Source organism: Leguminivora glycinivorella, chromosome 1 (genome assembly GCF_023078275.1).
Source record: "Leguminivora glycinivorella isolate SPB_JAAS2020 chromosome 1, LegGlyc_1.1, whole genome shotgun sequence".
NCBI classification, from domain to species: domain Eukaryota; kingdom Metazoa; phylum Arthropoda; class Insecta; order Lepidoptera; family Tortricidae; genus Leguminivora; species Leguminivora glycinivorella.
Genome location: NC_062971.1, coordinates 10652637 through 10675396, shown reverse-complemented (window position 1 = coordinate 10675396; position 22760 = coordinate 10652637). Strand labels below are relative to the sequence as shown.

Here is a 22760-nt window from a genome sequence, read left to right as displayed (position 1 = left end):
CTCAACTGAAATTACACTATCTGTCACTTCCTTAAACTTCTTAAACATGTTATTCTGTTGCTTTTTTATATGTATATATAATATTATGTTTATGTATGTGTATGTATGTATATCTATATAACTTATATTAGTATGTATATTTCTACGTAGTTACTTGTGCTGGTTTTTTTTTTTCTCTCACACCACTTATTTTTTGCTACCCTTATATTTCTCCGTTACATTGATCTCTACTACCCGAAGGTTGTCTGGTAGAGATCGCTTTTTAGCGATAAGACCGCCTGTTGTTGCTTAATTTCTTGTTTGATCTTATTTGTTGTATGTAATTACTTAATGTGCACAATAAAGAATATTATTATTATACTCTTTATTTATTTTCTTTCTTAGGCTAGGCTGTTTATAATATGAATATAAAAGTAAAATACAAAAACACATACAAAACAATATAAAACACATATAAACACATTATAAAAAACCTAACCTAGGGTGCCGCCAGCAGCGGGGCAGGGCCCAAGCTGCCGGTGGTTAGGGCTGCAGAGAGAGGAACCGTCGAACTATCCGTGCTGTGTCCAAGATCACCGCCTTCTGCATCTGGCCCTTGATCCAGCCACCTAGCGAGAGTCTCTTAAGATGTTGGTCGAGACTCTTCGCTATGAGACCGTTCGCTGAAACGACTATCGGAACAATGATCGTTGATTCAACATCCCACATGGCGGTTATCTCGTGAGCCAAGTCTAGGTACTTACTGGACTTGTCCTTCTCGGCTTTCACGAGATTCTCATCATGGGGGATGGTGATGTCAACGAGCACTGCCCGGCGTTGCAGTCGATCTATTATCACAATGTCAGGTTTATTGGCTACAATAGTCCTGTCAGTGATAATAGATCGATCCCAATAGAGCGTGGCACGACCATTTTCGAGAACTGGCGCAGGTAAGTACTTGTAGTACGGTACGGTATTATTATTATTATTATTATTATTTGACAGTGAAACTTATCACAGTTCGTAGCAAAGATATTAAAAAAATCATGGCTTAGTCTATGATTCGTAGTCATTCACTAGTGGTTGACAGTGACACTTGACAGTCAGACATACCGGACTGTTTAAGCTGACTTAAAACTTTTTTTTTAGGAATGATTTTGTCGTTTTCTTAGGTGTATGAAACAACACATGTGACGTCACGAAGCTGTGTCTTGACGTTTGTAACTTACGCTCTTTCTGCTCGAAGCAGTAATAAAAAGGGAATTTCTCATTAAAATAGCAGTTTTTGGAAAAATAAAAAAATACGTGTATCTTTTAGTATTGAGTTCTTTCAAACCAAACAATAAAAAGTAGTACTCAAAAATATGAAATGTTGTCAATTATAAATAAAAACTTTAATACTAATCATAAACTAAACCTTAATCTAAAAATAAATACCTAACTAAACTAAAAATATTAAAAACTAGGTGTACTCTTTAGGCATGGTGCCGTAGACACTGGCAGCATTTCCTCGCTGTATCGCTAGGCTTATTCTTTGGGCGAGGAAGCTGCCAGCCCTACGGTCACCGCTGACCTCTGTCAGTTTTTTCGACATTTCCTTAAATAAATTTAAGGCGTTCGCACCCCACGAGCCAAGGGTCTCGACGCCAAATGGTTACGAAATTGTATTGGGCGCCAAGACCCCTAGGTGTATTTCGCTTTCTTTACAGCGCTTAAGATAATTTGTAGAGGTATACAAAAGTCTAACGTGAGGTGCGAGTTTGACATGATTTAACAGCTTGACAGATCTATATAATATTATTGCATGAAATAATTACATTTTGTATAAGTAACAACATCAACGCGCTCACCGATCTTAGTGATAACTAGAGTTACTGACATGGACAGAAAGACAAAAATACCAATCCAAGAATTACGTTTATTCTAAATGTACTTCAAGATCCGAGAACGTCTCCTTTTATATGTACAGTAAATTTTACCGAAAGCTGGTCGGAAAAAGAACGCCAATAATTGAAATAAAGTTTTTTTTTTGTTTTATGGTATAACGATAGCTACCTACCTAAAACACGACATACACCTACCTACATAAAACCTTGTGTGAATATTAAGAAAAAAATATTATTTTACTATTTTCCATCTACTCTTTGCCTACGAGACACTGTCAATCCGGATCCGCCTCTAATGTACACAACCTAATGGGCGCTTCACACGCGCTAACGCGTTGCCATGACAAGCTAATTTGGTTGACGCGTATGAAACGTTAATTGCTGCGCTCGACAGGCGCAGGCGTCGGTATGAAGACGACCTTAGTTTCGAAACATTAAGTGATTGTTTTTGGTAATTTTGTAATTTACCGGATTTTATTTGATTGAACTTTGGGTCTTAAAATAGTTATTTATTATCATACATACAAGTGGAAACTACCTATTCGCACGCGCATAGAACAATGTATTACCAGGCCCCCGTCACTCGCTCGCGGTCGCTCGTTAAGTATTTATACTATATGACCATGTTATAAAAGTAGATCATAAAATATTTTTGCATTTTATTTCATTGGACCGACCGACCGGCGCGGCGACCCTAACGTATTATCACATCGGCCGCAGTCGTCGCGCGTTGTGCGCTTGAAACGCTCCGTTGAGTCAAAGCCGTTAAGTTCATTTTTCTTTACCGCTAGAAAATTTAGGTAAATAAAAGCGTAGGTATTTGTCGTTTGCGGGGAAGTGAAGTATCTGTTACGTCAGTAACTTATTATTAATCTGTGGTCAGTATATGTGGCCCTTTAAATTTTTGACGTAGTCATAATATATGTGCGTATTTAGTATACTGTGTACTAAAGTAGTATTTTAGTATGATTCAATGGCATTAGTGTGTGTTTTATATAAACACTATAAACAGAGAGCGTTAGGTTGATTAACTTTATTTCTGTCGAAATGTTCAATATAAAAAAAAACAATTATTTATATTTAATAAATATTACATTCTCTGCTTAGTAATAAATAGTATATAAATCCTAAAATAAAGGTCTTAACTGATCTGACTGATTTTGGTGACCGGTCTGGCGCAGTCAGTAGTGAACCTGCCTGCTGCGCCGCGGTCCCGGGTTCGAATCCCGGTAAGGGCATTTATTTGTGTGATGAGCACAGATATTTGTTCCTGAGTCATGGATGTTTTCTATGTATATAAGTATTTATATATTATATATATCGTTGTCTGAGTACCCACAACACAAACCTTCTTGAGCTTACCGTGGGCCTCAGTCAATCTGTGTAAGAATGTCCTATAATATTTATTTATTTATTTATTTATCTGTATACCTTCTCTGTAAGGATACATAATACAGAATATTCTGTATTATGTTTCCTATATGAAAATTCAGTTCATGATACACCGTGGAAGGAGTGCCACGCTTCTGTCTCAAACTACCCTGAGAGAGAAAGCAAATCTACAAAATAGACAGTGAATTATTTCATACACATGAACTCATTAAATGCAAACCAAAAGTCGATCCGTTCACACATGCTCGCACAATTACAGACCGACGGACTGACATACAATAGTCTTATTTAAGAGTGAGCCCGAAAAGGCCTCGCACGACCGTAGACTTAAGTGCTCGTGAGACTCTAGAACAATTTCTTTTATAGTAATTGCCTATAGCATTTGCATAAGGAGGCTCTTCTTAGCCAATATAAGCCCTGCTTACTTTCACAAAATCGTACTTTTCCTAACAGTATAGGTAAAATTTTGCTTTACTTAGTATACAATAAAGCTCAAAATCTGGTAGTAAGAAATAGTTAGCAAATTCAGATATTAAAAATATTTTATTTGTAATAATTACCTATGTGACAAATTTCACAAGTATATAATTACGTACTTGATGTGTGAAAATAGCTAATCTTTCACGCAAAGTCTACAACGCTTCATTGCCTATCATATTGTGAAAGGTGTCATATAGAGGTATCAAAACAAATTGTAATGTATTACAAAATGCCCCAATATAAGACCCATAAAAACTTTATGTTCTTATTTACATAGCCATCCGTTAAGTAGGGTAAGTATTCCAAGTCATTGGTTTCAATATACGCAAAGAGCCGGTATTTGTTTGGAACCCGGTTAGGAATTTTATATCTCATTGTCTTGGGTTCTCATAGCGCACAGAATTCCCGCCCGAGCCGAGCCTGTTTATTTGGCAGTCATGTTTATGTTATTACCGATGTTCGAATGTACGGAATTCGATGCTTGGTGACTATTCTCGGCTAAATGTTCTAGACAATAAATACAATGCTTAACATTGGTGATTTTAGCCGCGACACAACTCAATTTCATGTTACAAGTTTGTGCTTATTATACTTAATTCAGGATACTAAGTAGCATAAGCTACTGCTTGTGCTACTTAGTATCCTGATTTTTTTAATTTAATAACAAATAATTTCACTCATTAATTTAAAAATGAATGAGTAGTATCCCTAAAAACTTTTATTTGTTACTTTAATCATTAACGAAAAACCAACTTATTCCTGATATTTCATTTCTAATTAACCATGCATATACTACCTATACCTAATTACCTATACCTATACCTAACTGCATATCTACATTAAACATAATTCTGGAGGTCATTGGTATACCCATGAATTAAACTTTAGTTGTAAATATTTATGTAAATACTCTTATTTTACGTCTGAATTGAATCAAATTTTAATAAAAATATCATTTGCAAGTGACCTTTGGCAAATGTAAAATATCCAAGTTTGACAGATCCCACATGTCATTCAATTCTATTAGCGGCTGTCAAATACATTATTTGTACCTAACAATAGAACATTGATAAAATCACATTGTTTTATTATTAAAACAGGCTTGTCTGATTATTTTTACAATCCAATTTACATTTTTTTAATTTATCGATCCGTCCTTCTCACCATTTCTAAAATGCAATTCAATTTAATAAGGCCACATACACACCAGGTACTTATTAAAAATAAAAAGCGGCGCGGCGGCGGGTGATGTTTCGCGGGCGGCAGAAATAACTGGGCACAGATTGACGAGATACATACATTAGGCGACTAACGAACATCTCAATTTAGCTACCCACCTGCCTGCACCGAGCTTAAATAAACAGTCTATTCCAAATGGAATTTGGCTAGAGTCGTGGGTGTTTTATTCTACAGGGGCTTGTTATTTTCAAGGGAAATTCTTGGTGTTTCAGATTTTGTTTTGGGCATTTTCTATTGTCTATTAGTATAAAGCAGGCAAATAAGCTTTGGCGCTGATATATCGACGCATTCAAATTGGGTTAATTTAAAGAGGTGTGATTATGCCAAGTATACCTACTACCTACTGACGATTTAGGTAAATTTAACTATTTATAACGTAAACACTGATGTTACTGCGAAATTAACTTAGTAAACAGATAATTTTTCAAAGCCAAACAGATAAATTAACGTCTTATTAATTTGCCAATCGATCACTTCAAGAACCACGAACCAAATCAAGCTAAGTACATCGAAGCTGTAGTATGCTAATTTGATGTATCTACCTACTGATCAGAGTTAATAACTTAAATCATGATTTGTAAATGTTTTAATGATGGTGTTACGTATTAATTATATGTGTAGATCAGGATTTAATAGAAGTCAATTTTTTGTTAACACTTCTACTGTTACTGATAACTGTTTTATTATTATTATTTATCATTGATTTCAAGATATCATCTTTCATTTTGACTATCTCACACCGGTTAATTGTATGTTCCTGTTCGTCATTAAATTTAATGTAAGTAAATAATTTGTGAAGCCGCTGGACGGCGTCGGAACGAATGGTCCACTCGTTAAAATCAGTTAGGGCGTTCGTGGGCCATTTGCCGCGACTTGGACTAATGCTCGAGGCAACTACACTATTATATTTGTATTAGTGACGCGAAAAAATGATTCAATATGAGTAAAGGTACAGTTCGTAATAATGGTGTCCACCCTGTGTCTGTGTATGTACCTAGGCAGGGGTAAATAGTGTAGTGTAATTTTAATAACATGTTTTCTCGGATACGGGAAATAACGACTTCCGGCAATTTCAAGATCACAGAACGATGGAGACAAATCATGCTTTCGTACTATTAATTAATAAAAATCAATCCGTTAGATTTTCGGTGTGACAGAGCGACACAAAAACAAAAATCGGCCTAAAAGTTTTCTTCTTTACACTTCTCCTTTTGGGCCGGAGGTTCAAAATAATATCGTTCTACCTATCAAAAATTTACGTAATCAAAGTGTTTCAACTAGGATTTCTGCTATTGTCGAGTAAAAAGCAGTACAACATAAAAGGGCAATTAGAGACAACTCGAACGATATTAAATTCAATAATGCTTTATTATAACAATGTTCGCAACGAGAGCAACTGGAGCCACGCGCTCCTGGCGGTAGGCAGATTTTATCTAACGCGGTTGTACCCACCAGGAATTCCGAGAAAACTCAAGTGCCACAGTAGCTTAATTGTAACCTAAAAAATTCAGTAAAATTTAATAGGTGTATGTAATTATGTAATTTCGATTTTTTGACTCAGTTGAAATGTAATCGAGTATTGTTTTGCGAATAAATATAATTTCTGTGAGTTTTGACAAAGACTTTAATTTGGCTGAAAATAAATATTTGGGAAAATTAAACATAGATAATAGATGAATTAAATAAATATGTGTTTAATAAAGCATCATTGATCGTTATAGCATCATCACCTACATTTGCAAGGACATTTGTAGGTATCTACGTACATAATTATGTATGTAAATTATTTTGGAAACCCGAAAATGTCGCTTTCATACATAGTTGTGCGGAAAGCTTTAGACCTCTGGCATCGCCGCCGCTAGCCAGTTGCTAATAAATTCTAGTCACACAGCAGAGATAAATCCTATTCCTAATCAAAACTGGCTCTTATGATTTCGCCCGACTTATCAATATTCTAATCCATCCTCCGTACCCTTTTCAGATAGTTTAGAAAGTGTAAATCCCCTTATACACCGTGGCGGGCCCATTAGACTCAGAATTATTCGATATCTTATCGATATAATCGTACGGCTAGTTATTGTTTATCGTTGTTCCCTATGCCGCCGGTCGAGAAAGTATCGATCGGTTGATTCGATTAATTAATCGATTGTCGCATAAGTGCTGTTTCGGGTGTTTCCGCCGTGGGCGTTGTCTAATTGTTTAATGACAATCCTGATTAGTAGTCTACTGCAGTACGCAAAGTAACGTCGTCATAAGATAAGATACCTACAAACTCGATGATTGACCGAGAGTTAGTTGGTTTCAGCTTGGGCAAAATGCTATAGTATGCTCGAATTGGCATCTACAGATCACAATTCTCAACCACTTCTCTTGAAATTATGTGAGGAGGTTCACAGATTTAGGTTATATATATTTTTTTATTTCATTTACATCCTAATAATGAGTATGTATTGAGTTATGCTCGCAAGGTTAACATCTCACCGATCCTCTACTGCAGGCACTACTGACAGACTGTAAATACTGCCAGCGTAATATTATGTTCTATTTATATTTATATAGTAAGACCACTTTGGTCATGGTGATCTTACTATGCAACGTAAGGAACAAGGGTACTCAGCATTAAGCATGTTTCCCGCATTGCCTCACAAGATCGGAACGTTGCGCAAGAACGTAATGCAGCGATGAGATATGTATCGTGCGAGTAGGCTGCTCCAAATCATCGATTGTTCGGATTCTTGTGCGGGCCAGTCAGTGGTACACTTAAAGATATGAATATACTAGAAAATAAAATGGTTAAATGTTTTTTTTGATATTTGAAGTTATTACAAACATCTCTTCAGTTATATCCAGAGATCGGATTTTTGTGCGTCATCTCATACTAAAAGTCATTAAAATGACGTAAGTCACTAAGAATGTCGCAAATCCGTCCAAGCGCGGATCCAGCTTCGTGCCCAGGGGGGGGTCACGTGGTAAAGGCCCGGGGCCCCAGGGGGGGTCACGTGGTCTATTTGTATGGCCAACTTAGGCTCCATGGGGGGGGGGGTGTCATGACCCCCATGACCCCCCCCCTGGATCCGCGCATGAATCCGTCGGATCTCTGGTTATATCTTACTTAGTGTGACGACCGGTCTGGCTCAGTCGGTAGTGACCCTGCCTGCTATTCCGCGGTCCTGGGTTCCAATCCCGGTAAGGGCATTTATTTGATGAGCACAGATATTTGTTCCTGAGTCATGGATGTTTTCTATGTATATAAGTATGTATTTATCTATTTAAGTATGTATATATATCGTCGCTTAGCACCCATAGTACAAGCTTTGCATAGTTTGGGGCTAAGTTGATCTGTGTAAGACGTCCCCAATATTTTACCGTTACCTTTCAAATGGTGGTGTATCGTGATTTTGGTAGCTCTATAGTTACCAGCTGTCACCTTTATTTTATTTGACAATAGAGTCCATTGAAAATTTTGGAGCAATACGGTGTATAATCAATCATGCAAAGTTTATGGAAATAAATAATACATTGTTGAAATAAGCTTTGCTAGACAACGCGTTTCCGTAAGCAGAGCCGTAGTGTTTGTAAGAGTTAATAATGAACTTGCTGAATGAACGCATTATGTGATCGACAGCCCGCCTGTTTCCGGCTAGGCGTCCCTACACTACAAGAATTAATAAATAAACTATAAGATATGTATAAATGGAAATCGTAATGCATTTTTCTAGTAATTTTTGTAATCTTAACCTAGCTAAACTCTAAACCTAGCTAACAATATCTGCTGGATATAAAAAAATAAACATGACAAAATAACTGAAAATTGTAGATAAGTTCGCCTTAGTAAATTTTATATTTCTGTAAATTATATACATACACCTGTCTTTCACGATAAAATCATTACTACTACTTCTAGATCCTTGACAACGTTTACTACATTTACTACGTACACACTTTTCATTTCACCCAAGTAACCGCTCGCAATATAGCCATAGTAGTGTGCTACCCGCCTAACATCGTATGTCAAATCATCGTATCTGAAAGCGATGGCTTCTTGTCGCGACACATTACAGTCGTATTAGCCGTTCTATGATTGCGCTGTAATGTCTCACTAAACGATGTTTATACGGACAAACGACGTGCTTGGGACGTAACTGTTGGTTTTAATGATTTTTACGATGCAATTTGAGCACTAAAGATTACTTTTACTAATACTGTCTTGTTGATATACTTACAAAGAAGCCTGTAATTCTTATTTAATAAAAGAAATGGCATTAGTGCGCCAAAGGTATTAGTGCGCCAAAATTATGACACTCAGGCGAATTCTGTGTTACACTGATACAATATTTCGGATATCATTCGGATCGGATGTCGTGCGTTTCTCTTATTAGCTGTTACTGGCCTAGACTTAGTTCAAAAACTAAATTATTCGTATTTCGGACGAGATAATTAAACTTTGTATGGAAAGGTAGAGCCTTCTCTGTTACTTTGCTTAATATTTTTAATATCAGTTCTATAAATAAATATCTATAAAAATTGTTTTTTATTTTTATTTTGTTACAGTTTTCAAACGCTTCGACATCAATCAACAACAACCTCCAGCCCCCAACTTCGGTTTTTCTAAAGTAAGTAACAATATGTTTTAAACAAATTTTGATTGCTATTGAGTGTATTAATTATGACGGAGACTAATCTATAATTAGCACATACACTTTATCTTTATACAACACAGTAAAATTCCCACGCTTCATAATTCTGTAGCTCATTCAAATAAGCTTTTTCCGTCGCTCTCTTTCCAAAGATGCTTACAATTTGTCAAAAAGAGACCAAAGTATGTGGTATAAACTTCAATAGTTCGTAAGACCACATTAAGAGGGAGTGGTAGCATACCCCCTTATTAACTTTAATTCGGTTGGTTTTAATCATAAGTTGGGAGCAATTTTTCATACTAGCCGCTGTGTGTTACCGTTTTATTTGAACAGATTTAAAACGCACTTTTAGAGGTCAGTTTTCGGTGTGTTGGCTTGTGTTATGTTTATTTTGTATTATTAAGATATGCACAACTGAATTTAGAAATAATCTGAACGAAACATAAACTCTTCTTCACTAGAGCCGCATGATTTTTATTATCTATAATCTATAATAGTATTAGTAATGTACTGATACAATTTCTAGCTCTAAACTTTAGGTACTAATATCAAAAACACTTTTATTCGTCAGTCAAATAAATTATAAATATATTTTTGAAAAGAAAATTATGTTCTACATAATAAGTAGGTAGATCGGATGTTTCTCGTGTGGTCGTGTCGATATGTTTTTATATCTCAATGTAAACCTAGAGGCAAAGTTATTTTATTTCACTCATTTCATTAGTAGTTTCTATCAAATATAACTAAACTTTCAACGGCTTACCCATAAAGTATTGTGAACACAGCGCTAATTTCCCTTTAGGAAATGATAACAGAACCGAATACTTTATGTGACAAATACTCGATTGTGGTGTGCTGCGATTGGCCATTCGATTGTGTGCTTATTTAATTTATTCGCGCCATAACTTAGCGGTCGCGGCTAGGCATAATGGAATGAGAGCGTTGGAGAAATGAAGAGAGTATTTTATTTCTCTAATAAGTATAAATATAGGTTAGAAAGTAAATAAGTTAGGAGTTTATATGTACTTATGGATTACTAAAATAATTGGTTCTAATATTGATTAAATTTGACAACAATTTGATATCTATCTGAGTATTTAAATTATTAATTACGATTTTAACACAAATTGACTTAATTAAATATTAGATTATTCGATTGTGTATCGATAAGTTCATTTTACATCAAAGATTTTTAAAAGTTAATCACGATCAGTTTTGTGACGAAAATGAATAGTAAAATAGTATATTTCATGTTTAATTTCACGTCATATAAGTGACAATGATTCTGTTTTCTCCTACACTAAGGGCCACTTGCACCAACGAAAATGTAGGGTTAACCAGAGGGTTTAACCACCATTTTATATGTAATTTGACAGTTGACAGCCCACTAACTGAGTTAAGTGGTTGGTGCAAGTGGGCCTAACTATCTTTGAAGTCAGAATATGAGTCATGTGCAGACATCGGATTTCGTGAGGCGAAACTTCTTGACAGCTAAGGACTTCCTATATCGATAAACTCATTTATCGACACTAGTTCTAAATACTAGTGATCACATAAAGGTTTGCTTATAAAAGATTTTTTTATTAAAAGAGGATGCGCATGTGACACTGTTTGAGTTGCAGGCGTCCATAGGTAACGGTAACCGCTTTCCACCGCATCGGACCGTATGCTTGGTTGCCACCGACGTAGTATAAAAAAAACATTATATAATAAAATAAGAACTCAATTTTCTTCTTCTTTTCTGAAAACGTTCTTAAAAGTTTACTCGTCGCAATTTATGTCGACGCTATTTATTTTAGACGCTACGTAAGGTAACGGACCCAATCATGGACAGTTTAGGAAAAATTTTCGCCTGTTTTTGATATTTCACTCATAAATGTAAAAATTCTACCGCTAAGCGTGTTAAATCTTGAATGTCCTATCCTTCTTTTACATTTCAAGCGTATTGCAGAAAGGATACACCTATTAGTTTCTTCATACTTAACAAATTAAAATTAGGTGTTTTTTCTCCAATTATGGACGGCAGTTCTCCAGTAATGGATCCCCTATTATGGACAGTGAAATAAGTTTAAAATTTTACTTTTAAAGCTAACTGATACTCAATGAGTCAATTTTATATACCATAAATACAATTAGTTTGAGTTATTTTAACATAGGATTGTTTCTTGTAAATTTTGGTTTTGTAAATTGTTCCTTGTCCATCATAGGAGGTAGGCACTTTTTCGGTTCCAGTAATGGACACTCGCAAAATAACGCCATTTCTTTATATCTTTGGAGCAACAAACTAGTATGTTTTATACCTTATCTCATGCTTAATGCAGTAAATAAAACGCATTCAAGTTTACACCGAGTATTATTTTTTTATTATTTTATACATGAACTCAACTCTCTTAGCAACATTACTAAGAATTCGTCTTGATATTTTTTTCAGTAAACTGATGAATTTTATCTTGTCGCCAAATCCTTCAGAAATAACCGAATCAATTGAAACTTCAAAATGAAACAGCTCTATAACTCTAGTTTATGGTACATAGCCGTCAGTTTTTAGAAACTAATTTTAGATACTTATTTTTAAGGATTTGTGGTTTTTTGTCCATAATGGCATCACCGTCCATTATGGGGTATTTCACCTTATGAATTTCATACTGGTCTTCAGAACAATAGTTACAAAAAACACACACAATGTTGGGGCCGGTCACTAGTATATAGAACTAGTATCGATAAATGAGTTTATCAATATAGGAAGTCCCTAGCTGTCAAGAAGTTTCGCCCCACGGAATCCGATGTCTGGTCATGTGTTACAATACACTTTCCAACTCATCCTTTGAAATATTTCTAAAACCATAAACTTTTTTAGGCTCTTAACGGTTTCCTGATGATGATGACGCAGAACGGGAAACTACTCTACATATCCGACAACGCAGCAGAATACCTTGGACATTCGATGGTGAGTATTTTATTGCTATAGTGTTTAAGGTTGTAACGAAGATTTTTATGTAAGGATCCTATGGAGAAAATATTAACAGTAAGTTTCAGGTTTTTTTCTATACTACTGTTTGTAGACACATTTTTTGATTATGTTTAAATGATAAATGAGATTTTACACCGACATCAACACATAGGTATCTAATTTTGAAAAAAAAATACATGCATGAATCACATTTTTACTTGCTGGCTCATCACAATTAAATGGTTTAATTGGGAGTCAAACCTAAAATACCTACTCGCTTCATAGTAAGCCTTTGCGTTTCTACTATCAAATAGTTTTTTTTTTATTTATACTGAAATATCAAATTATGTAACTTAAACTAATTTAAATTATAATCAAACAATAGTTTGTTGAGGCACTTACTCGTATATTAAATAATTAATATTGGATAAAATCGCCTTATGAGTAAGGCACAAAGGTTTGCCGTATAAAAAACGCACCCAAAACTCGTCCGCGATGCTTTTATCGCACTCAATCAAAATCAATATCAGTTAAGATTTTTCCGACGCCCCGGTGGGTCTCGCTACAAATCGTAGCGCTGACCCCAAATTACGTCCTTACTTTCGCAAATACGTATCTAGTTTAGTCAAAAAGTTACTAACGTAACCCTATTGTGAGATCTATAAAGTTTAAATTGAAAGGGAACGGGAAGGTTCCTCGTTAGCCTGCGCTCGCGCCGCCGAATTAATCACAGCGGTTTATTGTTCGGCGCATGTGAGCCACAGGTTGATCTAACTAACTAGTTATTCAATTATTTCTAACAAACCAGTTTAATTGAATTTTGTAAATTAGCTATTTATGAGCAAATCACGCTGGTTTATTTGCAGTTGTGAGAGATTTATTTGTTAAACCATACAAGGAAGCGGGTAAATAGATTTATCCTTTACCGGTTGATTCATTTACACGAGCTTTATTAATATGTTTACGGACTTCAACATGACTGCATGCTAGTTATCTAATGCATACACTGACGAGCTGTTTCAATTACAGGCCTTTATTTGTATTAATAAATAGGTATTTATTTGTAAATAAATATGTATAATGACTCAAGGTTAACTTGGAATTAACTGTACGATTGCGATAATATTATAAAATTATACATACATACATACATAGATACATACAATCACGCCTGTATCCCATGAAGGGGTAGGCAGAGCACATGAAATTACTCAAGTTTCAGTGCTACTCTTGGCAAATAAGGGGTTTAAAGAAAACGAAACTGTGACATTGCAGTGACAGGTTAAATAAATATAAAATTATGAATAGAAATTTTTACAAAAGATACACTTAATACCAACTTGATAAAGAATTTAATACAGTTGGGGAATATATACCTAAATTTTGTGTAGGTAGGATAATCACTAGGCATACCTATTTACCAATATTATTATTTTTAAATAAGTATACAACCTGTATATACGATTTGGCGGTAGGCCCGTATGAGTCGGCGCTACGTCTGATGTTTATAATGTCAGCAGTCAATATATTCAAATTGTGATTAATATACCCTAGTGTTGGCAACGTTACCTTTGTGTGTTGTATTCATGTTTTACAATTTACATGACAAATTCACTAAACTGTAAGACACTGGTACAATAGGCACTGGTCCCACCGCGAGCTAGTAAGCTATGAGCTATCGGCTATAAAAACGATCAAAATATAAACACTCCCGTGCAAATAAAAGAGACACGGCTATTTTGATACCTCACCGCTGGGCGTGTAACTATAAACATCGCCGTGTCTCTTTTATTTGCACGGGAGTGATTATCTTTTGTTCGTTTTTATAGCCGATAGCTCATAGCTTACTAGCTCGCGGTGCGACCAGTGTCATAGATTTAATATGTTCATCTAATTTTCTATTAGGTCTACCATAGCATACCCGCCATACCATAAAGGTATGTATGTGAACAAATAAACAGATCCTAATTAAAACAATAATGAAACGTAAATAAAATAAATAATAAATAAATATTACTGGACATCCATACACAGATTGAATGAGTCGCACAGTGAATGCAGAAGGCTTGCGTTGGGGATACTTAGAGAATGATATAATATGTTAATACTTAAATACGTGGAAAACATTTAAGATTCAGGAACAAATATCTAATCACAAAAACAAAATGATTCGAACCCAATGACCATGGGCTTAGAAAGCAGGGTCACTAGCAACCAGGCCAGACCGGTCGTCTAAACTAAAAACTGAAGAATCAAACACAAAGTACAGTGTAGATGCAAATAAGGAGAAAAATAATAGATAGGTAAGCATTCTACATAGCTCATGTACTTATTTGTAATTCCGTGCATGCCATCGATCATCAGATTCATCAGATTACCTCTAGGTAATGTGTTACAGAATAAAGCCCAAAGGTACAACATGTTAGCAACAACGTAATAACTAACTTTTATTATTTACACAATCATTACGGCGCGGCTATATCATTTCTAACAATTATAGTGTAAGATAGATAATGTTTATCCGAAGTCCATCTCGGCCGATCGCCATAACTCAAGCTGTGCCAGGATTCCCACGATACCATTCTTATGAGCTCCATAATGTAATGATCGATACCAACTATTATTATCTACCAAAACGCCACATTCAACTTTAATTATACACCAATAAAGACCAAACTCTAACAGTGTGACCCCAACCTCCGAGCAATATTTTAATGTTATTTTACAATTAAGATTAATGATAAGATTTTAGAATCATTAAGTACTTAATTCAAATATCTAGTTAAAAACAATGCAAGCTTGTTAATACATCGTTTATAAGCGCAAATCGCCGGGTGGGAGTGTCCCGGTAACTGCCCGGAATGCCTGTAAATTATTGAAATATACGTTTCAAAACTCATAGCTACATGCCTTATGGTTATTTCTTAATTAGAAAACACAGATCCGCCTATACGAGGATAGTGTAACATCACATCACATAGTATGGCTCCACTACACGTCTATATTGAAATTGTACCAAAGGTGATTAAGATAATTTCTCTTTGTCTATGCGACGGAAACCTTTAAACTAATCAGCTAGCTGTAAGGCCTGTAAGCATTAAATGTTAACGATCGCTAGGCGCTTGATAAGGAATTAACTTAGCATAAAGTTAACACCCATAATGCAGCGAAGTGCTAAAACGTATGAACCACACACGTAGCAGCCGACCAGCCAGACAATAGGAACGCACAATTCAATATGCAAACCGAACAATGTAATGATAATGCCATAGACTATAGACAATGCTCTTTCGTCGCGCTAACCACTGTACCGATTTATTGATACTCAGCTATTAATACCTTTGTAATAAAACCATCCAACCTAATAAGAGCTCTTCAATTGCAACAATTGGCCCATTTTTATTGAATGAAAGACGGTAGAGTAGGTCTTTTTAATCTGGTGCGGGCGAACGGTTCCGCGCCTATGCCTTGGGCAATATGGTATTTATCATTGCTATTGTGTGACTTTGCCCTTTCGCTGAAGGAACTGAAATGACTTTTCACATAGAGATGTGCGATTGTTCATAATGTCAATTGTTATCGTGTCGACGCCGCGGCGATAAATGCGCTGCAATCTGTTTGGTGTCCTGAGACGTACTACATCACATCAATAAATACCTATAATGTACGATCAAGTCGCATATACGATCTACAAGGCATGTGCGTATTATAAGTAATGTTCAAATGTATATGTAAAACTCAAACTCATGAAATTACATTTTAAACATAACATGTAATAAAAATACTACAAAGCTGAGGAGGACAAACACAGAATATAATTATGGACAATTATATTTCATAAGCATAAACCTAATAGGTAATAATGTGCTACGGCGCAGAAAAAAGGCGGCTATGGAATATAGGTATATTACGTTGCCTGAAGTTGCATGGCGACTACATGAACAATTTTTCAATTTCTACTTGCAATGTATTCGAATATACAGGTAATTTAATGCTAAAACAGCAATGAATATATATAATTGTAGCTTTCAGTTCCATATTAATTTGTACCCCGTTTACATATGTAAACTTTATGAGATGATTTACAAGATAAAAACAGTCCATTTAAATCGGTTCAGCAGTTTAAACGTTGAAAATAGAGGAAAATTAAGTTACTACGCATTTATAACATTAAGTGTAGGTACCTAATAAGTTACTAAAAGTATATTAGGAACGTATGATGAATAAAGCAAAAACTTATTAGGTATTAATCATTTTATAGCAATGACACTGAACCTCTTATGGCTACGTTCACACCAATAATTTAGGTTACCTCTATACTTAGTTACAACATGACTTCTGTTTTAGTCCAACACAATACCATGTTGTAAATCCACAACGATTAATATCATGGTACCTTGTTATCAACATTAAACAAACACTAATTTATAACGCATTTATAATCAGCGTTTTCATATATCCATCATTAATCTACATATCGAGCTTTAAAGGAATAAAGGCATTTATTAGTACGGCGTTCATGGGCGCTTAAGACCTTGTTTTGTAACGGGAGTTAGTATCCGGAGGCTTGTATTCTGACTGTACATTTGTTGGGTGTAATTGAAGCGTATGATGTGGATTACAAGTCTGCTGACAGATGATTTATTGGGTGTGAGAAGAACTTGACTACGACAGCATAACTAGTAGGTTTTGATACTTTTGATTCATAATTCAAGTATTTAAACGGTTTTCAATCTTTCTAATATAGTAAGTAAAGACCTCCTAACCTTGATTTTGAATTCGATAAATAATTGAATCAATTAAATACAGGTGATCTTGGTTTAAAGAAAGACCTAAATTCTTCTGAGGACTTGGATATTATCAAAAATATATGCAGTTTTAAAAATATAATTAGGTTTAATTGTATAGAGAGCTAACTGGTCAGAGAATTTTAGAATATGTAAAGTCAGTTACATTATAAACAAACACAAACGGACTTATTATATCCGTTGATTATAACATTAATACATTATGTTTCCATTGAATGCTGATCAAAATAACGGCGTCGATCACAATAATAGAATACGCATTACCTGAAGATCGAATCCAAAAATCTCACAATCAGACATAACTGGACCGATCATTTGCCGTATCAGCGGCCAATCTAAATGCTAAATAACGGGAACCAAGCTGGAATCAATCGAAAACAACGAAACCCGAAGAACTGCGGTGAAAGCAGAAAATAATTTCAATGATACCAAAGATATAGAGATAAATTCAATGGACCACCGCGGCGGCATTAGCGCTGTAAACAAACAGATGCTGTGAGTAATGAGGGCCGGCCACACTAGCTGATTCTCTTTTTATTCTTTATCAAAACTAATTGCAATTTTATTCAATTATTTTTTTAGTTCTGAATCACAATGGCGAGATATGTTTTGGGGATGAATCCGACTAGTTACTTATACGAACCGATATGTACGTAAACAGAGCAAAATGTTCAGCGTTTTGTATAGGTAAGCGAAGAATTACGTTTACCTTACCTATACAATAAATGCGCATATAGTTAATTCTTAAAAACATGACCGCACTGAACAAAACTTTATTCACGGAGCACATACATATATGTACATGTATACCTATACCTATGTAGAACTTCTGCATCTTGGAGTACTTCTACTTTAGAGTACTCCAACCTGGCAAATCTGTTATTTTTCTTCAACGGACTCAGGGGCCACTCTCCGCGAGAGATCCGTGAAAGTGGGTGGTACAAAGCCTTACCTCTTAGTCCGTAATTAAGCAACTACATCAAGCCTTTCATATATCACAGTGCTCAGGCGCATCTCTAGTGTGCATAAATTGCATTGTTCACATGTAGGCCCATCACTGCCCGGGGCGGATCCGCCCACAAGGAATTAGTTTATTTGTACACAATTAAATTATTTTCACTTAGTGCATTATGCTGTAAGGAGGTTAGCCGGTGCTGGTGGTCTAGCTTTCAAGGAAGAATGCAAGTTCGTTGTGTGTGTTAATATTATAATACGTCCGCTTGCATTTCCTTACTATGCAATTCAAAGATTACATAATAAACGGAATAATGCAACCCTTGTTATGTGTTATCAAAAAGCAGTTACAATCTGTTATAAAATTAAAAAAAACTCACCACAGATGGCATAATTCACAACAGAACTGTTCAAAATAATAGATAATGCTAATAATAACTTCCAAGATTAAAAAGAAAGTAAAACTGATGTGAAATGAAGCTGCTTTGGCAAATGCTAAAAATGTTTACGTACATCTTCTTATCACGAGTGTATTGAGAGTATTGTATCAAGCAGTGACCGACCCACTTCAATTATCCCTTTTTTGTGAATCTAAAAATAGTACAGTATTTAAACCAAAAGTATCGCTCATTAACAACACAACGAGTACCTATCATATGTAATGGAATACAAATAGAGAGGGTATGTAAACAAAAAGCAAACAACCCTTGTCCCGTGTGCGCCCGCGCCCCCCACACAACGGTGCGCACGCGCGCAATTATGTCTTAACGCAGGGCGCGCGACAGGTGGGCGGAGCGTGACGCGTGACCCCGGGCAGGGTTGCCAACCGTAATATCATCATTTCTAATTCAGAGGCAATGTGTATGTACGTCATATACGATTTGAATGGGACTTAGTCGATACACATCGTACTCGTATCTAGAGAGCAATTATTTGACGTGTCTTAAAAATTATCTTAAACTTCTATAGCAGCAGCAGAATAGGTTGTATAGTACTTGGTTTGTATCTTCTTAGTACTAGGTACAGTACGATTAACATCAGATAACGATTCGGGTTTTATGTGTATCTTGCTCGCACTTATGCGACCCCGATAAGAGCCGAAGCCGAAGAGTAAAAGCCGAATCGTTAACTGATTTTAATCGCACTGTATTAGAACAGTTTGTTGAAGGGTAGTTCAGATTTGAGAATTGATTACTCAGTAGTGTATTCAATTGTATGGAGAGCTCCACCAAACGATTTTCTGTGACGTTTACAGAATCGAGTAACGTACTTATTCTGAAACATCAAAACTCATAGTCAAGTGGGTCAGATATTATTTATTTGGCATCCCTATCCCTACCATGCTACATAATGCTTGCAATCTAGAGGAAATTTTCTTTCACTCGCTATGATTTAATTAAAGTTATTTAAGCTGTCTCGGGCTAATTGAAAGTTTACTCGGAAAGGTAAGAAATTGTTCTACAATTAATATTTGACCCCGACGTAGGTGTACAGGGGTCACTTTGGAAATTATTATTTCCTCGGATAAATATTAACTTATAATATGAAACATAGGTGTAAACAAGTATACAAAAACAGTAAGTATACGTAAACAGTATAGTGATTTTTTTTTCGTTACTTTAGTGAAACTTTATTTAATTCTATTACGTGTACGTATCCAGTGAGTGTGCACCCGATCTTAGCCAGGCTGGATGCCAATTTATTCATTACTAGCGACCCGCCCCGGCTTCACACGGGTACTATACCTACATGTAAACCTTCCTCTACAATCACTCTATCTATTAAAAAAAACCGCATCAAAATCCGTTGCGTAGTTTTAAAGATTTAAGCATACATAGGGACATAGGGACAGAGAAAGCGACTTTGTTTTATACTATGTAGTATTCATTAAATTGCAGTTTCAGTTCGAAGTCCAGTCAACATACGCGTCGATACTGTAAAAGCCCGAAGTAGGGTAAAACCTAGGTTTTACTGGTAACATGTACGTTGAACTGCAAAAGTGCAAACCCAGTTTATCACTAGAAGTCAATCATAAAGTACAAAGTAGGATATACTTGTATGCACTTATAGAAGTGATCGAGTGAGCGACGCAGTTTCTAGAATCCTACGTACATGTAATGAAATCCAAAGTGTCGCTGTACATTTCCCTTAAAACCAAGTTAGGCTACGCGTAGACCGTATAGACCCCAGGCAACGGTACAAAGGTGCCGGGCGCGCGATTAAAATAATACCTTGCGGTCGCTCACTGATGAAAATGTCGACGCAATCTCCCCTAAGTATACGGCTGTTTAAAAATAAAAGCGTTTAACGAACTCTGCGGCGACGGGTTCCGCAATTACCATTCCATGCTAGCATTTCTTTTGTTTGGCTAGATGGTTTTTGTACCTTTTATGCGGTAGTGTAGTTTGAGCAGTATGCAAATATTTGTATTCGCCTGTAAATATTTTGTTACAATTCGTTGCTTCACCGGATGGTCTACTCGGAAAATCAGCGCTAGAAATTGTTCGCACAATGCTGAGACGAGACATTTCAATGTTCTTCATCTATTTTGCATTATCAAACACAAACTTAAGACTTTTATACCTACTTCTATTTCTACTATTAATTGCGCAAAAATTAACTGGATTATATCGTAATATACACCCGGTTTTTATTGAATTCGCACATACGGCTAATACAATCTGGATATATCACCGTCAGTGAATTTTTCACATATTTCACTCCTGGGGCGTGTTTTGCTGAGTGTCGGCATTTATGGCCCTTTCAGGCCCATTTCAAGCCTTTGACAGTTCATTGCTTCAATAAATCAATCGCGTAAACAGTTGAAGCTAGTTTATTACTGACTGGTGGTGGGGGCGGCGCGGGCGCATACACTTCACTCTAGCTCGAACATGTAGTGCGTGTGATTTTTTTCCAAAGGTGCAAGAGTATTTACATTGTTATACACCCTGTTTTTATTGAATTCCGTTAACTTTAAGGGATGGTACTTTAGATTAAATACAATTAATTTCTCTAAGAAACTAGTGTCTTAACTCTACCGGTTATGGAGTTATTAAAAAAATAAAAAATAATTACCTACTGGTAAAGGCTGTCACACACGAACACGTGTGTGACAGCCTTTACCACTTCCCAATGTTATTTGTTTTGACATGTGCCGTCAATCACTTGACATTAACTTGATTTTTTTTTGTGAATTTAACTAAAAGTGATATACAAGGTGGTTCACATACATGTCGAATTTAACGGAAAACAAAAATAAAACACGGTGTAAATTAACTTATTAATTAACAACGCATTTAATTGAGGTGGCACACGCAGCACAAAATGCCATAAAACTCACAGTCAAGAGCATATACGTCCAAATACAATACTCGTCTCGTATTAACCCATTAACCGCCGTAATCCATTATATGAAACATAAAATATCCAGCTTATTTCACCGAAGTCTGATAAAAAAAAAAGCAGCGGTGACATAAGCACGATGATAAGTTCTAAGCGTTTAAAAAGTTACATTATTTACAAATATCCTTTTTCTACAGGAAGACCTGTTAATCCACGGGGACAGTGTGTACGACGTGATCGACAAGCAAGACCAGCAGGCGGTGCGAAGCGAGCTGTCTCGTGCGCCAGCGGACGGCGAGGACAGAGTGTTCCTCTGCCGAATGAATGTGGCCAGAAACGCGAGGAGGCAGATGCGATTTGGTGACCAGAAGGTGAGCAACTTGTTTTTAGATTATGTATATAGATAGGTGACAATACTAGATAATGTGCTCGACAAGAAAGACCAGCAGACGGTAAGCGAGCTGTCTCGAGCTCGAGGTCTGCGTATTCCGGTATGAAGGTGGCCAGGAAAGTCAGAAGGCGGATCATATGCGTTTTAGTGACCAGAAGGTGAGCAACATATATCATGTTTTGGGTTAGCTAATAGTAATAAATGACATTACAGTTAAGTCATAATCATATTAGTCATAGTACGTTATTCAATAACAATGTACCTACATTGTGTTTGAACATACATAGGTACGGTCACGGACTTTAATTGTTAATCCACTTCTAGCTCATTTTATACTGGACATGTCAGAGTTAAGCATAGTTAAGCTATCTTCCAGTATAAAATGAGCTAGAAGTGGATCACCAATTAAAGTCCGTGACTGTACCTACATGAAAAGAGAGAGAAGAAAAAACAACAACGAGGACTTATGAAACTACACAAACACTGAATTACATATTCAATGAAATAAAAAAAACAACACTTAAAACTAAACAAAACAGATAAATCAAATCAACCTACGAAAATCAAACACTTCATCTAAAGAATAGAAACACCCTCTCAATAAGAATTGTCTCAATTTATACTTAACACTTTCGAAACCGGGCTCTACGCGGCGCTACGACATTTTCGCTACATACGGGGAAACCCATGTAATCGGCTACG

General features: G+C 35.9%; 1 protein-coding gene across 1 annotated transcript in view; it reads left to right on the top strand.

Annotated features, from left to right (window-relative positions):
• Nucleotides 1-22760, top strand: part of LOC125233896 — a 169688-nt gene that overhangs the window by 55930 nt on the left and 90998 nt on the right. Inside the window, 3 exon segments of the mRNA XM_048140064.1 lie at nt 9528-9589; nt 12471-12560; nt 21865-22038. Coding sequence (XP_047996021.1) covers nt 9528-9589; nt 12471-12560; nt 21865-22038 — 326 coding nt within the window.